This window comes from Strix aluco, chromosome 1, assembly GCF_031877795.1.
Source record: "Strix aluco isolate bStrAlu1 chromosome 1, bStrAlu1.hap1, whole genome shotgun sequence".
NCBI lineage: Eukaryota > Metazoa > Chordata > Aves > Strigiformes > Strigidae > Strix > Strix aluco.
This window is the reverse complement of record NC_133931.1, coordinates 14180788-14198628: the sequence shown is the minus strand read 5'-3', so window position 1 is coordinate 14198628 and position 17841 is coordinate 14180788. Positions and strand designations below refer to the sequence as shown.

Below are 17841 nucleotides of genomic sequence, written 5' to 3'. Positions count from 1 at the left end.
AGCTGCAAAACGTGATAGATTTGTGTTGAGAAAAGATTGAGCTTTTCTGTTAAACTTGAAATGTGTCAGTCTCGAGATTTCTAAGTCATGATAGTCTGAAAGGAGCAAGGTTGGTAGGAAGAAGGAAAAAGTTTCAGTTTATGAGGGTTTGAGAGGATCAAGGAGAGGAAATGGTGAGATCAGACAGAAGTAATACAATTAACTGTTCATTTACAGTAATTAAGATATGGTTTAGATGGGAACTGGCAGTGTTAGGTTAATGGTTGGACTAGATGATCTTCAAGGTCCTTTCCAACGTAGTTGATTCTGTGATTCTGTGATTCTGTGTAATTCTCCTCTGTATTCTTACATGTAGGCTAGATCCCTTACTTCTTTCCTCCTCCAGCATTGTCTAATAAAGAAACAAGTTTTGATTTACTCTCTCTGTGCAGCCATGGCAATCTTCGGTGTACCGGATAGCCCTAACCTCACAGAGGTAGTACTGAGTAGATCTATGATTGTGAAAGTTCTTTGAAGATCATCACGTGAGGAAGTGACCAAAAACCCAAGAGACAAATGTCATATTCAAGACACTAACTGGGATTTTAAAAATGAATTGCTATGAAGGCTGTTCAGTTCAGGAGCTTAATAGTTTCAGTTCATAGTAGCCATGATGACCAGAGTTAAAGCATTGTTTTGAAAAGAAAGTCTTTGAGTGAACCTGTGAATCTGTGAGTGAACCTGTGAGTCTGTGGGTCCTTCCTTTCCCTCAAGACTGTCATTATAATTACCTTTTTTTAAAAAGAGGCAAAGTTTAGGGTACTAGCCTGTCAGTCATACTGCTGCCTGCTCCAGCTGAGTAAAGACCAGACACTGTCCAGAAAAAAGGAGGAATGAGGGGATGGGAGACAAGTATGAAAGAAAATTGGAAGAAATGGCAAGTGAAGAACTGACTTTAAAAGTGGTGACCTGGAGAGACTGAATGCAGATTTCAGTTGCTTAAAATACTGCTATAATTTAAATGGTTTCTCAGGTAGGAACTGTTTAAACACACAGAATATGTTGCTGGGGCTTCAGGAATGGAGGAACCAAAATGCCAGGCTATGAAAAGGGAAACCTTTCTGGCATTTAGCATGGATTTTCCATTGTATTTGTTGTGCTGAGGCCCAGACCCACGTGTTGTACTATTATGAAATCACAGAGTAATTAGATACAGCCATTTAAATGAAACATGATGTGGATTAACCCACTGCTGATAATATTATTATCTAGTAAGCAGTATTGGCAATGGACTGAGTACAGAAAGGGTAAAACCACATTTAAAAATACTATCTTTTTCTATCTATATAGATAACTGATGTTAGAAGAGACTGATTTTGGCAGGTAGTGCTTGTGGGGAGTTTCATACTTGGTAGAGAGCAAGCTTTATCAAGCATATTTCAAGAACTATAATCAGCCAGACAGAGCTCTCTGCAGATTTTCATAAAATGTGGTACCAAATGTTGGGAGTGTGTTACAGTATTTATAGCCTAAAATGAGATTGTTTTAAGAAAAAAAGAATCTATGTGTAAACTTAAAGACAAAATAATTGTCTTTATTCAGAGTGAAATAGTTTTTAGGAAAACACCTAACTGCAGCCTTGCACAGAACCTGGAAGACCAAGGAGCGAGCTCATTCCAGAACCTAGGAATAAAACCAGCATAATTCATTAATCCCTGAGGATATAATTTATTCAGAAGCAACTGAAATTTTAGATTGATAGTGTGCCTGATGTAGTAGCAGTTTATTTAACAGAAAGATACCTTTTGAGCTGTACAGACCCTTGGGATATTTCAGAATCCATTTCGAAGGAATTGCTGTAAGCTAACCCCAAAATGCATCAGTGAAAAGTAAAATTATTTTTACCAGCTTCTAATGCTTCTGGAAATTGATTGGAAGTTTCTTGTGCCTTCCCAATTCTCACTTGATTCCTGACTACATATCATACAGTGAAGTAGCAGGTTAAAATTGCTCTGCTTCTGGATGGAAAGGGTTTTAATTTCCAGTGACTACAGCGAGGAGGGTAAATGGACTCAGACCCCATCCCTTGCTGTGTTCTGAACCATTGTTTGTATTTAACTTGTTCAGCAAATCACAATGTATAGTCCTGTCCTGAAGATTTCCAGCCAGCCACTTGGAAGTCTTTATGAACAATATGTTTCTTTTCGTTGCTGTCATTAGCATTTTAGTTGTATATGAAGTCAAGTTAATGTTCAAAACTAGTGCCAGATTAGCCTCCACATTTAAGTACAGAAAATACACTGCAACAGCGACAGCAGTGTCCGTACTTTTTAGTACGCTTTAGTATGTGTTTTAGTGTACTAAAAAGTAATAGACACTAAAAGGAAAAAAAAAAAGACCTGTTGTTTATCTAGTAGAGTGTTGCTTTTTTTCCCTCAAACTCTTGTGATTGCTGCAAGAACCTGTTACTGCCTCAGAGCTGAGCGGCAAGGTGCTGGCAGAGCGGGAAGAGAAAAGGTGGGAGGAGGCTAGATGTTTCTTCCTACTCACCTCTCTGGCCCACCACCCATTCGATCCCAGCCTGTGAGAAGGGGGAACTTCTGAAAGCAGTGTGTTGAACTGGTTAGAAATCATGCACCAAAGAGAGCTTTACTGGAAAATGTCAGCAGTGAGAGATCTTGACATCAGTGAACTTCTCTGCTGACTTGCCAGGCCAATAGCTTCTTTTCCCTTGTTTACCTTGTCACTCTGCCAAGCGTTAATCAGATGTTTTGGAACAAGGCTTGGACTGAGACAGTGTCCTGGAGTTTTGCTAGAAACCTCCACTTGAACTTCTAGGTCCAGGGTGTCCCATGTATTCTCTCACTAGTAACACACTGAGCTGGTCCTTCCAAGAAAGACCACCTCAGTGAGAATGAATAAGTCATTCTCTTGACAGATTCAGTTCTCAGTGTCTGTTGCCAGCTGAGGTCTATTTTTTCTAGTGTAGACGTAAGTGAATGGATTAGGATCACACTGAGACATTTGTTATTTAGTTTTTCCAGTTGATTATTGTTTTAGCTGTAGACTGTGAGGTCTTGTCTGTTGCATTTTTCTAATGGTGTGAAAAGAAACGTGTCTGGCAATCTCAGTATTTGTTAGCAATATTAACATTTTATTGGTGCCCCAACAGGCCATTTGAATTGGAATGGTGATTTAAAGATTAAGGAGGCCACATTGTGTTATCAGTCCCCTATAGTACATAATCCCAGATAAATTACTAGAATTTTGCTCTCATATATTTGCATAAATATAGGAATTTGGAAAGAACCAAACGCAAACACTGATTATTCACAGCACTCATCTCTATTTTTATTTTAACTAGTTCACAGCACTGGTTTCTATTTTTATTTCAGCTAGTTTGAACATCTTTTGATTTTATGTTTGTGAACTGGGACTTAAATAACTCATGTCTGGCTTCTGAGTACTCAGGAAGTAGTTGGACTTCTGCAAAATAATGTAAAAAAGCAAAGATTCAGAGTGGGGCTTTTTTCAGTTATTTTTATAATACATGGGTATTTTTCTCAACTTCAAGGAAAAAATGTAAAGGCCATAGTAAAAATTATGCTGAGGCACTGCTAGCTTTCAGATGCTGTGAAAGTGCAGTCATTCTTCTACTACTGGGTGGACTTTTGCTCTTATGCTGTGTCCTGAAGTGACGCACAAAATGTATGGCTACTCACGCCATCCCACTATGATTAAAATACAATAAATACCTAAGCTGTCACCAGGAAAGTCACAATTCTCAAGTACAGCTTCATCCATATTTGTTTCCTGGCTTCATATGAAAGAGTTAGTTAAACGTGTGTTATCAAAAGCCACGTTTACAGCTCTGATGGCAAAATTCCCATGGAATTAAATAGAACTTTTGCCAGTTGCATCAATGAGATATTTTTATTTCCAATTTTAGCTTCATCTGTATAAAAAAAAAAAAATCACCCTGTGTTATTATACATTATGGTTACAACTGAAGATCTTTGAAAGAGGACATTTTTGGTAGCAGTTTAATTTTTCTCAATTGCAATATGCAGTTCTCCTCAAAGGACAGTATTCTGTTAAAGAGAAAAATAGATAAGCAATACCTAAGATTTCCTTTTGTGCAAAAACCATGGACATTTAATTTTCTTTGCTAGAGAATGTGTTCATGATCTTGGTTTTGTTTTTAATAACTGATACAATCAGAGGTATCTTTAGCAGAGCATTGGAAACAATTTATTTCAGTTGCTTGTGATCTCCATGGGTCTGAACCCAAGCCTTTGCTTATTTTGGATGAGGACATCAAAAAGTGGTTAGCATGGAGGCGGGGACACAGTTTGGTGATATTGTAGAATTATGTCCAGAGCACAAATATGAAAAGAGTTACTAGAATTTGAAGCCACTCTAACTCAAATGTTAAATTTTGATACACACTTTTATTCCTGAGAGTGATTAACCATTGCAGTAACTTGCATGGAGAGTGATGTCTTGTCTGGTTGACTTTCTGTAAGCTATGCTCTAATGAAATGCAAAGATGACCTTGATAGAAGGCGAAATGGGTGAATTTTGAATCTTCTGTCATTTACAGGAGGGACTCATTAAGTCTATGAATCTGTTAACTTACTCTCATTGAGGATCTTTGGCGGAAAGGCCGTTAGGGAAGCCCATGGTGTGCTTGATTTTAACTCGTGTGAGTTTTGCCTTAGGAGTAGGGTATTCTTGCTTCAGTGTTTATGTTCTCTTTCACTTGGGTAAACTTTACTGGAAGTTAGACTAAAAGAAACCTGAAGCAGACTTGGATTTTGGCCTTCAGTATGTTTGCTTTAGGAACTTGATATCCATGTGATTTCAAAGCAGGTTAGCCCTGTGCAAGAGGTTTATAATCTGTTCCAGAATGCACATTTTATTCTTAGCCTGAGTAGATTTGTTCCATATTTATAATTTCTTACTGCAGTTTATTCTGTGAACATCATGTAATGGGTGTGTGTTCTTGTGTGTGTAAAGAATAATAAATGAGTGCATAGAAGGCTGTGATTTGAAAACATTGTGGCAATTGTCTTTGAAGTCACTATGTAACGTTATTGTACAGTAGGATAAGCAATGGTTTGTCATGGGCCAGTCTTCTTATGATCAAAGCAATCCACACATACAGCCTTTGCCTTTTGCAAATGGCAAGCATTTTCTTACAGGGCATGTATGGTAACAGACAGTTTAGATGAGTTTATCTTGTTAAAAGGCCTGCAGCAGTAGTAGTGAATTGTAACAGAGGAGTCCCTCCATATTTTTGAAGCAAGCCAGGGCTAAGCAAATTTTAGGTATCTGGAAACTGGATTTGGAATGCAGCACAAGAGGTTTGCCTGAGAAACTTGTCTTTAAAATGGGTGGAATTCAGTTGTTGATCACAGATGATGTGTTTTTTGTGAGGTTCCCCCAGGAATATAAATGTAGGTTAGAGCATATATCTGCCACATATGACTGCTTCCTATATACATGATGCAATGCGGTCATTCATCAAAGGTTCTGGACAGGGCTTCTGACTGAAACTGCAATCTCTGCTAACCAAATAGTGGGTTGCAAACAGAAGGTTCATACTGGACTTGAAAGACAGTGAGAGCAGGAATCCCATGTATTATGCTGCTAAGAATCCCAGAAGAAAAGATGTTAGCAAATTTCAAGATAACCGAGTAATTTAAACATGTAAGACCCATTGACCTTCAGTGAGATTTAGGAACTAGGTATACCAAAGGCTATGGATATAAAATTCCTGAAACTTACCTTTTGGACACTTTATAATCTGAAAGTCTAAAACAGTCTGTAAAAGACCAATAGGTACCTTGTACAACCATGAGGTAAGGTAGGTGTACTGCAGTATGTTAGTACACAGCAGTCAGACACAAATTTGCTCTGCTGTTGTTCTGAGATCAGCAAAGTGGTTGTACTAACATGCTGCTGAGCCCTTCCTTAGCAACAAGGTTGTATTAGCTCAAGGCTACACCTTGGTCAACCTTGTCACATTCTTTTTAGTAATCTTGTAGTTTGGCCAGAGGGTGCTCATTATGTACCTGCAAAAGGCTGGTAGGAACTAATATAGTTGTAAAGAAAGTTGTGGTACAAGCAAGAAAGAAATAGGAAGATTAGATGTGAAGGAGGCTTGATGGAAGAGATGGCAGTGCTAGTTCCTCTCCAGTTTTTTTCCAGTGGCTAAATGGTTAGAGCATAATTCCAGGAAATTTGAATCTGCATTCCTTTCCTACCTATGACCACCACTGGGAGGTCTTGTGGTCGTTTGGTGAATATATTTCTCTGTGGTTTTGGGTATTAGATCTTGGAATAAGTCTGAAACAAGGCCTCCCTCTCCCTCAAGTTTTTGAGCAGTTAGGCTAGAGAGCAATTCTTAGTCTTTTTGGCCTTGTGGTGGTTTGACCTTGGCTAAATGCCAGGTACCCACCAAGTCGCTCTATCACTTCCCCCCCTTTCCCCTTTTTTTCTCAATAGGGCAAAGAAGGGAAAGAAAATAAGATAGGAAAACAAAACAACCCTTGTGGGTAAAACAACAGCAGTTTTAATATAAGCAAAGCGAAGCAAAGGTCCGCGCGCGGAAGCAAAAAAAGAAAACAGATTTATTCTCTACTTCCCTTTAACAGGCGATGTCAGGCCTTCTCAGGAAGCAGGGCTCCAATACGTGTAGCGGTTGCCTTGGAGGACCAAGGGTGACCCCACCCCCTTCCTCCTTTCTCCCAGCTCTATACTGAGCAGACGTCATATGGTCTGGAATATCCCTTTGGTCAGTTCGGGTCAGCTGTCCTGGTTGTGTCCCCTCCCAAGATCTTGCCCACCCCGTCCCACTGTGGGGGGGAAATGTTGGAAAGAGCCTTGGTGCTGTGTAAGCACTACTCAGCAGTAGCCACAACACCAGTGTGCTATCAACACCCTGCCAGCTCCCAGCATAAAACACAGCACCATGGGGGCTGCTACAGGGGAAAACCAATTCTGGCTCAGCCAGACCCGATACAGGCCTAATGCACCTTGAGGTGGTAGTCAGAACCACTGAGTAGGGGAGAACATACAGTCATGTATCCAAGCCTGTCATGGTTTAGGCCCAGCCAGCACCAAAGCACCACACGGCTGCTTGCTCAAACTTCCCCTCCAGTGCTGGGAAGGAGAAAAAATTAATCAAAAGGCAAAAAAATGAATCAAAAGGCTCAGGAATCGAGATACGGACAGGAAGGGGTGGCTCATCCATTAACAGTCATAGGCAAAAGACAGGCTCATTAGGGGAAGAAAACAAGAACATCACTTTTAATTCAAACGCTAACAAAACCAACACTTAACAGACAGAATGGGGCACTTAGAAGCCTTACCATATCTTAAAACACCTCCCCCCACCCCTCCCTTCTTCCTGGGCTCAGTTTTGCTCACAATATCTCTACCCCCTCTCCCAGTGGCACAGGGGATGGGGGGTGCTGTCAGTCTGCCACTTCTTCCTGTAAGGGTGGGGAGGGGGAATCACTCTTCCGCATCCTTCCTCCTGCTCCAAGTGGTTCCCCTCTCACAGGAGACAGTCCTCCACAAACTCTTTACGCCATGAGTCCTCCCCTCGGGATGCATTCTTCTCAAGATGCTAGAGCACGGGTCACCCCCATGTGTTGCAGTCCTCCCAGCGCTGAATTACAAACAGCGGCGGCTGCTTCTTCCCGCTCCACAGGCTGCAGGCAAATCTCTGCTCCTCTGGTGACCTCCATGGTGGTGGCAGGGGTGGCCCTGCTGTCTCACCGCAGCATACAGGGGGGCTCTCTGCACTGGCACACCCCCCCTCCCCCCCTTCCTCCTCCTCCTTTCTTCCACTGACCTTGGTGTTCATATAGGTGTCCTTCTCCTAACTCATCCTCAAAGTCCCCAATCCCCTCTCAGGTTCCCCTTCTTAAATATGTTATTGCAGAGGCACAGCCACTGTCACTAATTGGCCCGGCCTTGGTGCAAAGGCGGGTTCGACTTGGAGCCCGGGGAGCTTCGAGAAGCTTCTCACAGGGGACACCGCTGTAGCCCCATCCCCCACTACCAAAAACCCCACCACACAAACCCACATCATCAGGATTATCTGCACTTGAACATCCAACATTCTGGATTTCAGCTATATGCCATCATCTAAAAATCTGCAGAGCCTGCATGTAGGATGGGTCTCAGCATAGCAGAGCCACTTCCTGCATGTAGGATGGGTCTCAGCATAGCAGAGCCACTTCCTGCATGTAGGATGGGTCTCAGCATAGCAGAGCCACTTCCTGCATGTAGGATGGGTCTCAGCATAGCAGAGCCACTTCGTGCTTCTGTTTACACTGGGAATGAGCTCTGGACTTCTCCAGGGGGCTCAAATATGCTGGGAAATGGAAGGGCGCTAGAGAAGGGGAGAGGAGACCCCTGAAACCCTATTGACCACAGCCCTCTGAAACCTTACTGGCCTCTTACCCAGACTAAGGCTCTTAAAAACTAGTGGGATCATGACACTGAGATAATTTAAATCTTTCAGTGTGCGTCTGTTCACCTACTTCTCTAGATGGGTAGATAGAGAGGTAAAACATGCGTCCTGGTGAGTCAGCTCGGGGAGCTCTTCCTAGAGGGGTACATTCATGGCATGTCTCCCTTCAGCATTTTTTCTTTATTTAATTGTGACCACCTTAGCACTCTGGCTTCTGCAACCTATCCTAAATGTCTAGCCCTCTTCAGGTACTCTAGAGAGTGTAGGTGCTTAACTGAGTTGTGCACATCAGACTAGGCTTCATCCTGCTGCCAAGCCTAAATGCCCTTTGAAAAGCTAGCTTTGTAGCAGCTCTGTAGCTTTTGAGACTTGTGGTTACAGATCATTTTGAGAATTTCATCTAAGATTTTAAACAGTGCAGGAGGTACTCACTGTGCTTTGAGTGTCATAGTAAACACAAGTGAAAGTATTAAGCCAGCAAAGGAGAATCAAGCCCATGGTCACAAGAACTGCAGGTTCTTGAATATCACTGTGAAGCATTCGTGGAAGTCAGTGTGAAGCGCCAGTCATGGGATAACAAGCTCTGTGACCAGAAATCTGGCTACCGAGCATGATATAAGCAAGAATTTGCCAATAAGCTTGGCAGGCGATTCAGGAAATGAAGAATTCTGATAATCAAATCAACGTGTTTGTATTGGGTCTAGCTGGGATGGAGATAACTTCAGAGGCATGAGTTAAAAGTCTCCAGGTCAGAGCACATTCTGGGGTACACCCTGGCACTTGTGTGCCTACATTGGTCAAAGGAACATTTGGTAACACTTCTAACGTGCTGACATAGACAGGGAGTAATGTTAGACTCAGAAGAAACTGATGCAGCATTGCAGTCATCAAATGACTGAACAGGACAACCAAACACAAAGATTCCACTTTCAGAAATAGTTTTATAAATATTTTGTTATCCATAAATTCAGGGATGAGGTGTACAAGACCTTTCACTGTCTTGCCCACTATCCTCTAGGAGCAAGAGGGAGATACCTGCTATTTGCAAAATAATGGTGTAAACATCACCCAGATTATCACCCCTGCTCTTTTACCACTTCCTGCTGATTTAGTTTGGCCATGGTATTTCTTCTCTTGGCGGCCAAGTCTCTCCTGTAAAATACAGTGTTACTAGAGACATTTGGAAAACTTTGGAGACCCCCTAATGGAAAATGCTGTGAGACGTGGCTATAGTTGTATAATTTCTCTATAATAAAATAACTGGTCACCAAAAGACTTAGTTTTTAAACTCAACAACAAAATTGTGCAACCAAAGGAAATAAAAGGTATAAAAAGGAAATAGGAAGTACTTAAACTATACTTAAACTATGCTGGAACAGTATAAAAAAAACGTTGTAGAGGTAAGATGAAGAGCTCAGCATGCTTTGGTTAAAAATGATGTAACTGCATATGGAGTTACTGATTGCAGTGGTGTGGCCTCTGAAACTTTATGTGAGCAAGTCTTTGTCAGTGATGGATTTTAGTTACAATTTTTTCCATAGAGTTTGTTCTTACTTACTTGCTTCTATCAGAAATTAGCTTAGGAAAAAAAAAAATCTATGGCTTCTTACGAAATTGAGGTGTCCTACAGATGTTTTTCCCTAAGAGGCAGCACGTACCTGAGCAGAAGGGAAGGAAGGAGCCCAATCAGTTGAAATTGTAGATACTGCCCCATCGAGGACAGCAGCTGTTTTTCTTTCTTTGTTTTTATGAAGGTGCTCTATATCGGCTTTGACTCTGAAAGTGTGGAAGCTCTGAAGCAATGAGAGCAATTACCAGTGCTGGGAGGTCTGGAAAATGGGGGAAAAGTCCCACAAACCAGCCTGGATTTGGTGTCTTTGAACCGTCCAAATCAAACACAGACTTTACGAGACTTTTCCGAGTCGCTGGTGGAAACTCAGGGTCTGGAATTTGTAGTTTTGACACCTACTTTAGTTCAACACCACTTATTGTGATCGCTGCGTATAGAAAGTGTTTTTATAGGATGCCGTAGTGGTAGCGCAGGAGATGGAAAGCTGGAAGAAGGTAGTGCCTTCTCTGGATTACTAGGTCTGTGATCCCCATGGATCAGATCCAATGATAGAAATTTAGGGCCATGAGCAAGTGCAGGAACACAGCTCAGTGGCTGTGCATGTTGGAACACCAACGTGTTGTGACTGGGAAACTCTTACATTGGGCTTCATTTGGAGGACAGATTTTGACTGTGCTGAAACGTCTTTTTTGCATTTTAGCAAGACTCTGCAATAACCCATGGCAACTCCATTTATGTGTAGAATCATTGTATGCTGAACCACTGTTCAGTGGGTGAATGTTTGAAGGAAAATTGGCTGTAGCATTAAAAATTTGACTTTTCTGGGCCACACAGTAATTTATAGACAGCTTTGTGAGGCTCTGAGGATTCTTCTAACTTACAATAGTTGTACCTTGGTATAGTCCAGAGGCAGCTTTCCAGCAGGAGCTGCAGCCTGGAAACTGGCTGATGCCTCTGCATACCACCTTGATGAAACCACCATGGCAGCAGGAATGTTTAAGACCCCAGGAATGCCATGTTTCCCTTGAGAGGCTCTCAGGAAATGGAGCAAAAAAGAACCAAATAATTCTTTATTTTTACCTCCTTCCTTCTCTGCCATCTGTTTTTAGATGAAAAATAACACATGGAACTATAATCCTGGTTAAATAATAAACACTGCACAGTTTTGTTCAAAATGTGACTCTGATGAGTACTATTTCCTTAGGTTTACCAGGTGAGAAAGGAGAAAAAGGCAATCCAGGTGTTGGAACACAAGGACCCCGAGGCCCACCAGGATCTACAGGTAAAGTTGTTATGTTTGAGGCATCTGGATTAGACCACTCCGACCCATGTGCAAAGCAGCTAAGACCTGCCTGGCTCCGCTCTCCGCTTCTAAGGCTTAAGCAGCAGAAGAGTCAGTAGTTCAGGCACCTTAACTCTCATAATGTTCTTACTGTGTAGTATGACGTTGTGATGGTGTAATCAGTCTAGTATATCAGTCAAGTATTTTCCTTTTCCTTGTGACAAACTGCTTCTCTGAAACCTTTTTTTTTAATGTTTTAAGTATTTTTTTCAGAGATGGGGTCTAGAAGGGAAAAAAATTAATCTGAATTAATTGCATTTGTTTTCTCATTAACCCAAGGTCATACCTACCCGTGACTTAACAGAGAAATGTATATTAATTAAGCACATTAATCACAGGGATTTATATTTAGCTCCTGAATAAGCAGAGAGGGTGATACCCAGGTCCTGTTGAAACAAATGGAAAATGGCATTGACTTCATTAGGAGATTCTGGGCATTGAGTACCAGTATCAAGGCACGGCATTACCCAGAAGCTGTAGTGAAGGGAGTGGGGGAATCCAGAAGCTGTGCAGGCATCCAGGGCTGTCCTCCCCCCGTGAAACTGCCTTTCCAAATGTCTGATGCTTGGTGAAAAGTTTGCTCCGGTATAAATTCTCTGGCAAGGAAGATGCCACAGCAGCCAGAGGGGAGGCTCACTGGGAGCGGGTCTCCTCTCTGGCTGCTGGTCCATCTTCCTTGCCAGGGGAAGGCTGCAGCCTTTCCCTCAGCTTGCCTTGGGGGAGTTGGAGCCAGGATGCCTAGCTCCTCCACTCAGGCTGTCTCCTGGCAGTCTTTGTAGCACACTCAGTGCCATGTTTTCCAGGCCTGGAAAGGTGGCTTCAACTCCCTGCTTTTAGGAAAGATGCTACTCAGGTGTTTCAACTCCCGCTTCTACGCAGGACCTCCAGGAGAGAGTCGAACCGGCAGCCCGGGACCACCAGGATCTCCAGGCCCACGAGGTCCCGCCGGCCACACAGGGCCCCCCGGCTCACAGGGTCCTTCTGGCCCGCCGGGGTACTGCGATCCATCCTCCTGCGCTGGCTACGGCATGGGAGGTGAGTAGTCGGGAGTCGGGGCGGCTGCCGTTTGCAGAGGCGGGGGTGGCATTTTCTAACAGCCAAAGTAAGATGGAGGCTACTGGCAAGCCTTGCGCTAAAACGTGGTAGCTCCCTAAAATCGTGCGTGTCCAGTGCTGCTGTATTTTGTGGGACTGCAGCAGGAAAAGGTGGTGACCCCAGCGTAGTGACCAAAGGAAGTCCACTATTTGATCCCAGCCTGTAAAACGGATCCCACATAGTGGGGTTTTGTCCTGTACGTGTTTGTGTAGTTGTATGAGCCTGCTCCGTCTCAGCAGCCTGTGTGTTGAACCCCCACCTCCTCATGTTCGTGACAGCAGTTTTTACATTTGTAGTTTTCAAATGTGTTGCTCAGTTTCCCCTTCTGTGTGCCTCTGAATGGCATGAGAGCATGACCCTTACTAAACCCCTAGTAGTGTAACCTGACACAGGGATGCACGTGTCCGTCATTAACCAGTGAAGCAATCTGGAGAAAATGATTCTTTCTACAACTTCTCTGTATCCTACTTTCCCGTCTTGTTATAGCACGGAGAGGCTATGGAAGGAAGTTAACACAATTACCAAAAATTATGTCGCCCAACCTAAAATCAAAATTTATTAGTAAAGCACTAGTTACTACAGATGTTACACATAAAGTGTATTTGTTTGATGTTTATGGTTTAATCTGCCTGTGAGCTGGTTTGTATGTTTTACTTACCTGAATGTTTTTGTTGTCGTCTCTTCCTATCCTTTTCTCCTCATTTCCCCTCCCCGTTGTTCATTTCCTGTTTTAAGGCCCAATCCCTTACAATGGCTACCAATCCAGAAGGTGAAAGGCTCATTCTGGTTCAGGTCTCATTTGGCTGAAGGTCAGAGGTGGATGCTGAACTTTTCTGTGCTTTCCATCAACGATATTGCCTACCACTAATGAACTCACTAGCTGCTGTACATGCACTTAGCTTCCTTGCACTGCTAAAAAGTATTGCCTGACCCATTTTTGCCTGTTAATCATGTATTCTAGACCATAATTGGAATAAGCGAAAGCAGGCAGATTGTGCAGTGTATAATAAGCACAGTATTACAACTGGACATTTGACAAATTCTGGTGGTGGTTTCCAACTAACTTGGCTGTCTGTTGGTGGGTTTCCAATTGCTCCAGCTTATTAATTTTGTTAAATGTTTTCACTGTTCCTTTATGTGAATAAAAGATGTGTATTTAAAGATTTTATATATATATATATACTCACACACATTATATATAAATATATCTATATGTAAAATGTCAATTTCCTAATGAGTGCTTTAATTTTCTACTCCCCTTCTCCTGTGTTAACCGTATGAATACTCTTGGTGGTGGTGGGTTAAGGTGGATACGGTGAGCCAACTGATCAAGACATCCCAGTAGTGCAGTTGCCACATAACTCCTACCAAATCTATGACCCCGAGGACCTTTATGATGGTGAGCAACAGCCGTACGTAGTTCACGGGTCCTACCCCTTACCTTCCCCATACTCCCAGTCCTCCTATCCATCACCTCATCTTGCTCAACCAGAGTTTACTCCCGTTCGAGAAGAGATGGAAGCCGCTGAACTGAGATCCCCAGGAATTAGTCGTTTCAGAAGGAAGATAGCCAAAAGGAGCGTCAAGACTCCAGTACGCAAAAGGGCAAATGGGAAAAAACCCTCTCAATGAACTGTTTAAAAAAGGGAAACATTTTATGTGCATCTGTGTTTGGCCTTTTGTCCAGGTGCCTAACCTGTCATGGAAAATGTTTACAGGGTCTTACATTAAAGGAGAAAATAAGTGTACATGATCAGTTGACACAATAAATAACGGTAATTATCTTGCATGCCAGAAACTTAGTATGTTAGTGGGTTGGTGCTAGATGATGATGAAAGGTCACTTGTAGATCTTTCTCTGGAGTACTGTTCCATACACTATTCAAACTGTATCTAAAAACCCCATCCGACTAGTTGGTGTACGTAGAACCATTCAGAAAAGTTAATGTTTTGTTATCCATGTTTTTCCAGTTGATTATGTTCTGTTAGTTTTGGATGAATTGCTTTACTAGCAGAGTAACGTGACTAAATTCACTGCGGAACAATACATAATCAGGTTTCCTTGAACCCAGCTTATTACCCTTTTGCAAAGAAGTCTTATGTTAATGGAATATTTTTTTTAAAACCCACATTTATATAAATACACAAGAATGTTCTGTGGGAGCATACTGATAATTTATTGTGAACCTCTTTCATTTCTGTTTTGTATGCAAATAAAAGTGGCAAGCTTTTATATGTTAATTCTGTATTTGCTTGATTTTTAACTTGGAATGATTGTATAGATCTTTGGGGAACAGAATGTAAAGAGAAGGAAATACATTTTCCTTTTTCAACACTTGTGGACAAGTTTTATTTTAAAGGATAAAGGCACTTAATATAAACAATATTTAGCTTTATTTTAAAAATTATATATGAACAAGTGTAGAGAGTAACTATGAGAGGAGGTGGTTGTACCATGTGTGGACATGAGCTTTTGGCACATCAACGTGCAAAGTCAAAAGACTGGCGGGTATAGTCACGAGGGCAACTTGGATCAGCTGATGATGAGAGAAGGAAAAACCCCCAATACAACCGCTTGAGGAGCACAAAGCAATTCCTTGTGCTAAAACCAGGTAAATTATAAAGTGACTCAATAAAGAGCTTTGAACAGCACCATGGAGACTAAGCATCAAAACAGGATTTAAAGAAGCTCAAAAATGTTCATACGTTTAAATTGAAGTTAATAGCTTTGGACCACTTTTAATCCAGCCCTACAAAGACACCGAGAGAGGAGGGCCTGCGGATCCCAGGCCTTGTCCCTGCTCACCCTGACTAGGTTCGGTCTGTCTGTGCTCAGTAAGGAAAGACCTGTCAGCTTTTGCTTCTGGCCACTGCCAGACGCTCTCTTAGCTCACCAGGAAGAAGACAAACTGGTACCTTTGCTGTGTAATCTCAAATTATCTGCCCTAGAATTCAGCCTCAGTGGTAACACAAACCATTCGTACACGTGGCTAACACCCGGGGCTGTGCACAGCCCAGGGCAAGTCCTGGCGGGGTGGCTGTAAACCCTTCTGGGCTGTGCTTCTGCTTCCCCTTATCTCTCTCGCCACTAACACCCACTGCTGCCTTGGAGAACAGCGAGAAAAGGTGATGGAAATGTGAGTTGAATGTCAGTTCCTTACCTGGACTTGCATTTAAAGTAGAAGGTAGGAAAGTATCACATAATTTATGGACTTTGAGCTTAACCCCCATTTACAGAATACTGAGGCCCTGAGTGAGCACAGCTGTGTGTGCACATGTGCGTATCATCACCTGGCACGCAGAGCTGTCAGTCAGAGAGATCACTAAAATCCAGGTATGGCTGCATCACACAATGAATCTCCCTGCTCCCACGTGGCTGTGAACACCCACATTCACTTTACTCAGAGGTGACCTCCCTGCCCCCCCCTGGCTGGCAACCTCCCACCACACACCTTCTGGAGCCTCCCCCGTGCTGTGCCCAGCTGTAGGTCCTGCGGAAGCAACTGAGGAGGTCACTGGTGGGAAAAAATCAACATTCAAGCAATTCTGCCTCTGTTGTCTCAGAAAGACTTTGAGCCTCCTGTTACAGTTCATAATAAATTTACACCACAGCCTGGTCGTCAAGTAACGCTATACCCAAGCCTCAAGTTCCTGTGGGACCAGGAGTGGTAGGGCGGGGCTGCGGGACACGCTGCCAACACGCCACCATCCCCTCACACCATGGGGGGTGTACGTGCAGTGAATTAAACAAGAGATTACTTGGGGGTAATAAAGTAGGCATATTCATTACAATTTTATAACTTAATTTATATACTAGAGCACAAACTTTAATTGCACTAGTTAATTTGCTTTAACTTTATAATGACATTTACTGGCCCCTCGCTAACCAGAATGCTTCATGTATCATTGGTCATCTGTTCGCTTGCTGGGTGCACTCTGGTAATAAAAAGTAACTGGTGGGCACTACCAAGTTATAAAAATATTATTCAGGATTTGTATCTTTGCCAACAAAAGTAAGACACAGATGCATATGGTCAACATTTTCTCCAAAATCCAGTCCCTGAATAATCAGGAGTGTCATGTATTTTTCCAGACTGCCTAAGAAACTTAAGTTGCTGACTGTGAAGTATTTAGCACATGATGAACAGCTGATGCCACCCAGATCTTACCAACAATGTACTGTGTCCTTACACTAAAAAGAGCATTTACTTTAACTTATTGCTTTAAAAATACTTTTACTAGTTAACTAAACGTGGTTACTGACTTGGAAATGAAGTCTGCACGTTCACTGGATTGGAGTATTTCCTGGGACAAACCCATCTGAATGCCAAAGAAATGCCTGATACCAAACTGTTGTTTCATATAATGAAACATGATTATAAATAAAACAGTGTTTTTCTTCCTATAGGATGCTTGTATAAAACAGATACAGAAAACACAAATTTTCCTCACCAAATGTTGTAAAATTTGGCAGATAACAGACCAGCATCTTCTACTGTACAGAAACCAACAGGTGCATCAGATTTTTAGCCAACTGTGCAGAAAAGCAATAATGAACTTCAGGGAAGTAATGTGCAGAAGCAAAATAATTTTTAAGACTTACTTTGCATAATTCCACACAAGTTCAGCTTCTTCATTTGGTTTTCACAATAAAAATGTTGCTGCATTGTTCTTTAATATATTTTTTAAGTAAGGGAGGCGTGTTCTGTGACTTGAATCAAAATCAGATTTGGGCTTAAGAGGGGAAAAAAAGGAGGAGTATCTCCATATGATCTGCCTTTACTGTCTGTTATTTCAATAAACTCTTTAACAAAATCAATGTTGGGTTGTCAGCAGACCTGCTCCAGGAGAGGAAGAGCCACTTAATAAAACACACTGTCCAGCCCCAAATGGGTGTTTTAGCTGGTAAACAGCACAGCGAGTCTGAAGTGGGCCATCTTCTGCAGCTAAGCCTAGATGGAGCGGTTCTGCTTTCTAAGGCAGGCAGAACGTTAGGGATATCAACTCCCCTGTTGACAATCATGTAACATCTTCATATCAAGAATTAAATAGTACTTGGAATATTTAATACCATTCAGCAGCTAGAACGTAGAGAAGAGTCAACCTTGATGTTGCCATTCAGCACACGAGTCTGAAAAACAGTAGGATTTTTAAAACAGACGTAGTTCCCATTCTGTTTGTTACACGGTCCCTGGAGGCATACCTTGCATCCAAACAGCAAACCATGTTGGTGGAAAAATCTAGCTGACAGTATCACCTCTGAAATTCATGCTGTCCTTGCTGCCCTGCAGTATTCCATCAGTAAGTTCTGCTGGAACTGCAGTGTCACTCTTCCAGCATCCAAGACACTCCGGACACTGTAAAATGC

General features: G+C 42.3%; 1 protein-coding gene across 6 annotated transcripts in view; it reads left to right on the top strand.

Annotated features, from left to right (window-relative positions):
- COL14A1 (collagen type XIV alpha 1 chain) overlaps positions 1-14714 on the top strand; it is a 128202-nt gene extending 113488 nt beyond the window's left edge. For 2 of the 6 annotated variants that reach the window (XM_074848524.1, XM_074848441.1), the window contains exons 46-48: positions 11242-11319; positions 12259-12414; positions 13210-13916. In XM_074848524.1, the coding sequence (XP_074704625.1) occupies positions 11242-11319; positions 12259-12414; positions 13210-13247 (272 nt within the window). In that variant the 3' untranslated portion in view covers positions 13248-13916. Of the gene's footprint in view, positions 1-11241; positions 11320-12182; positions 12415-13209; positions 13917-13966 lie in introns of those variants that run through there. The other 4 variants (XM_074848369.1, XM_074848255.1, XR_012626126.1 and 1 more) reach the window with 3 other exon arrangements.
- Positions 14715-17841: the final 3127 nt, after the last annotated feature.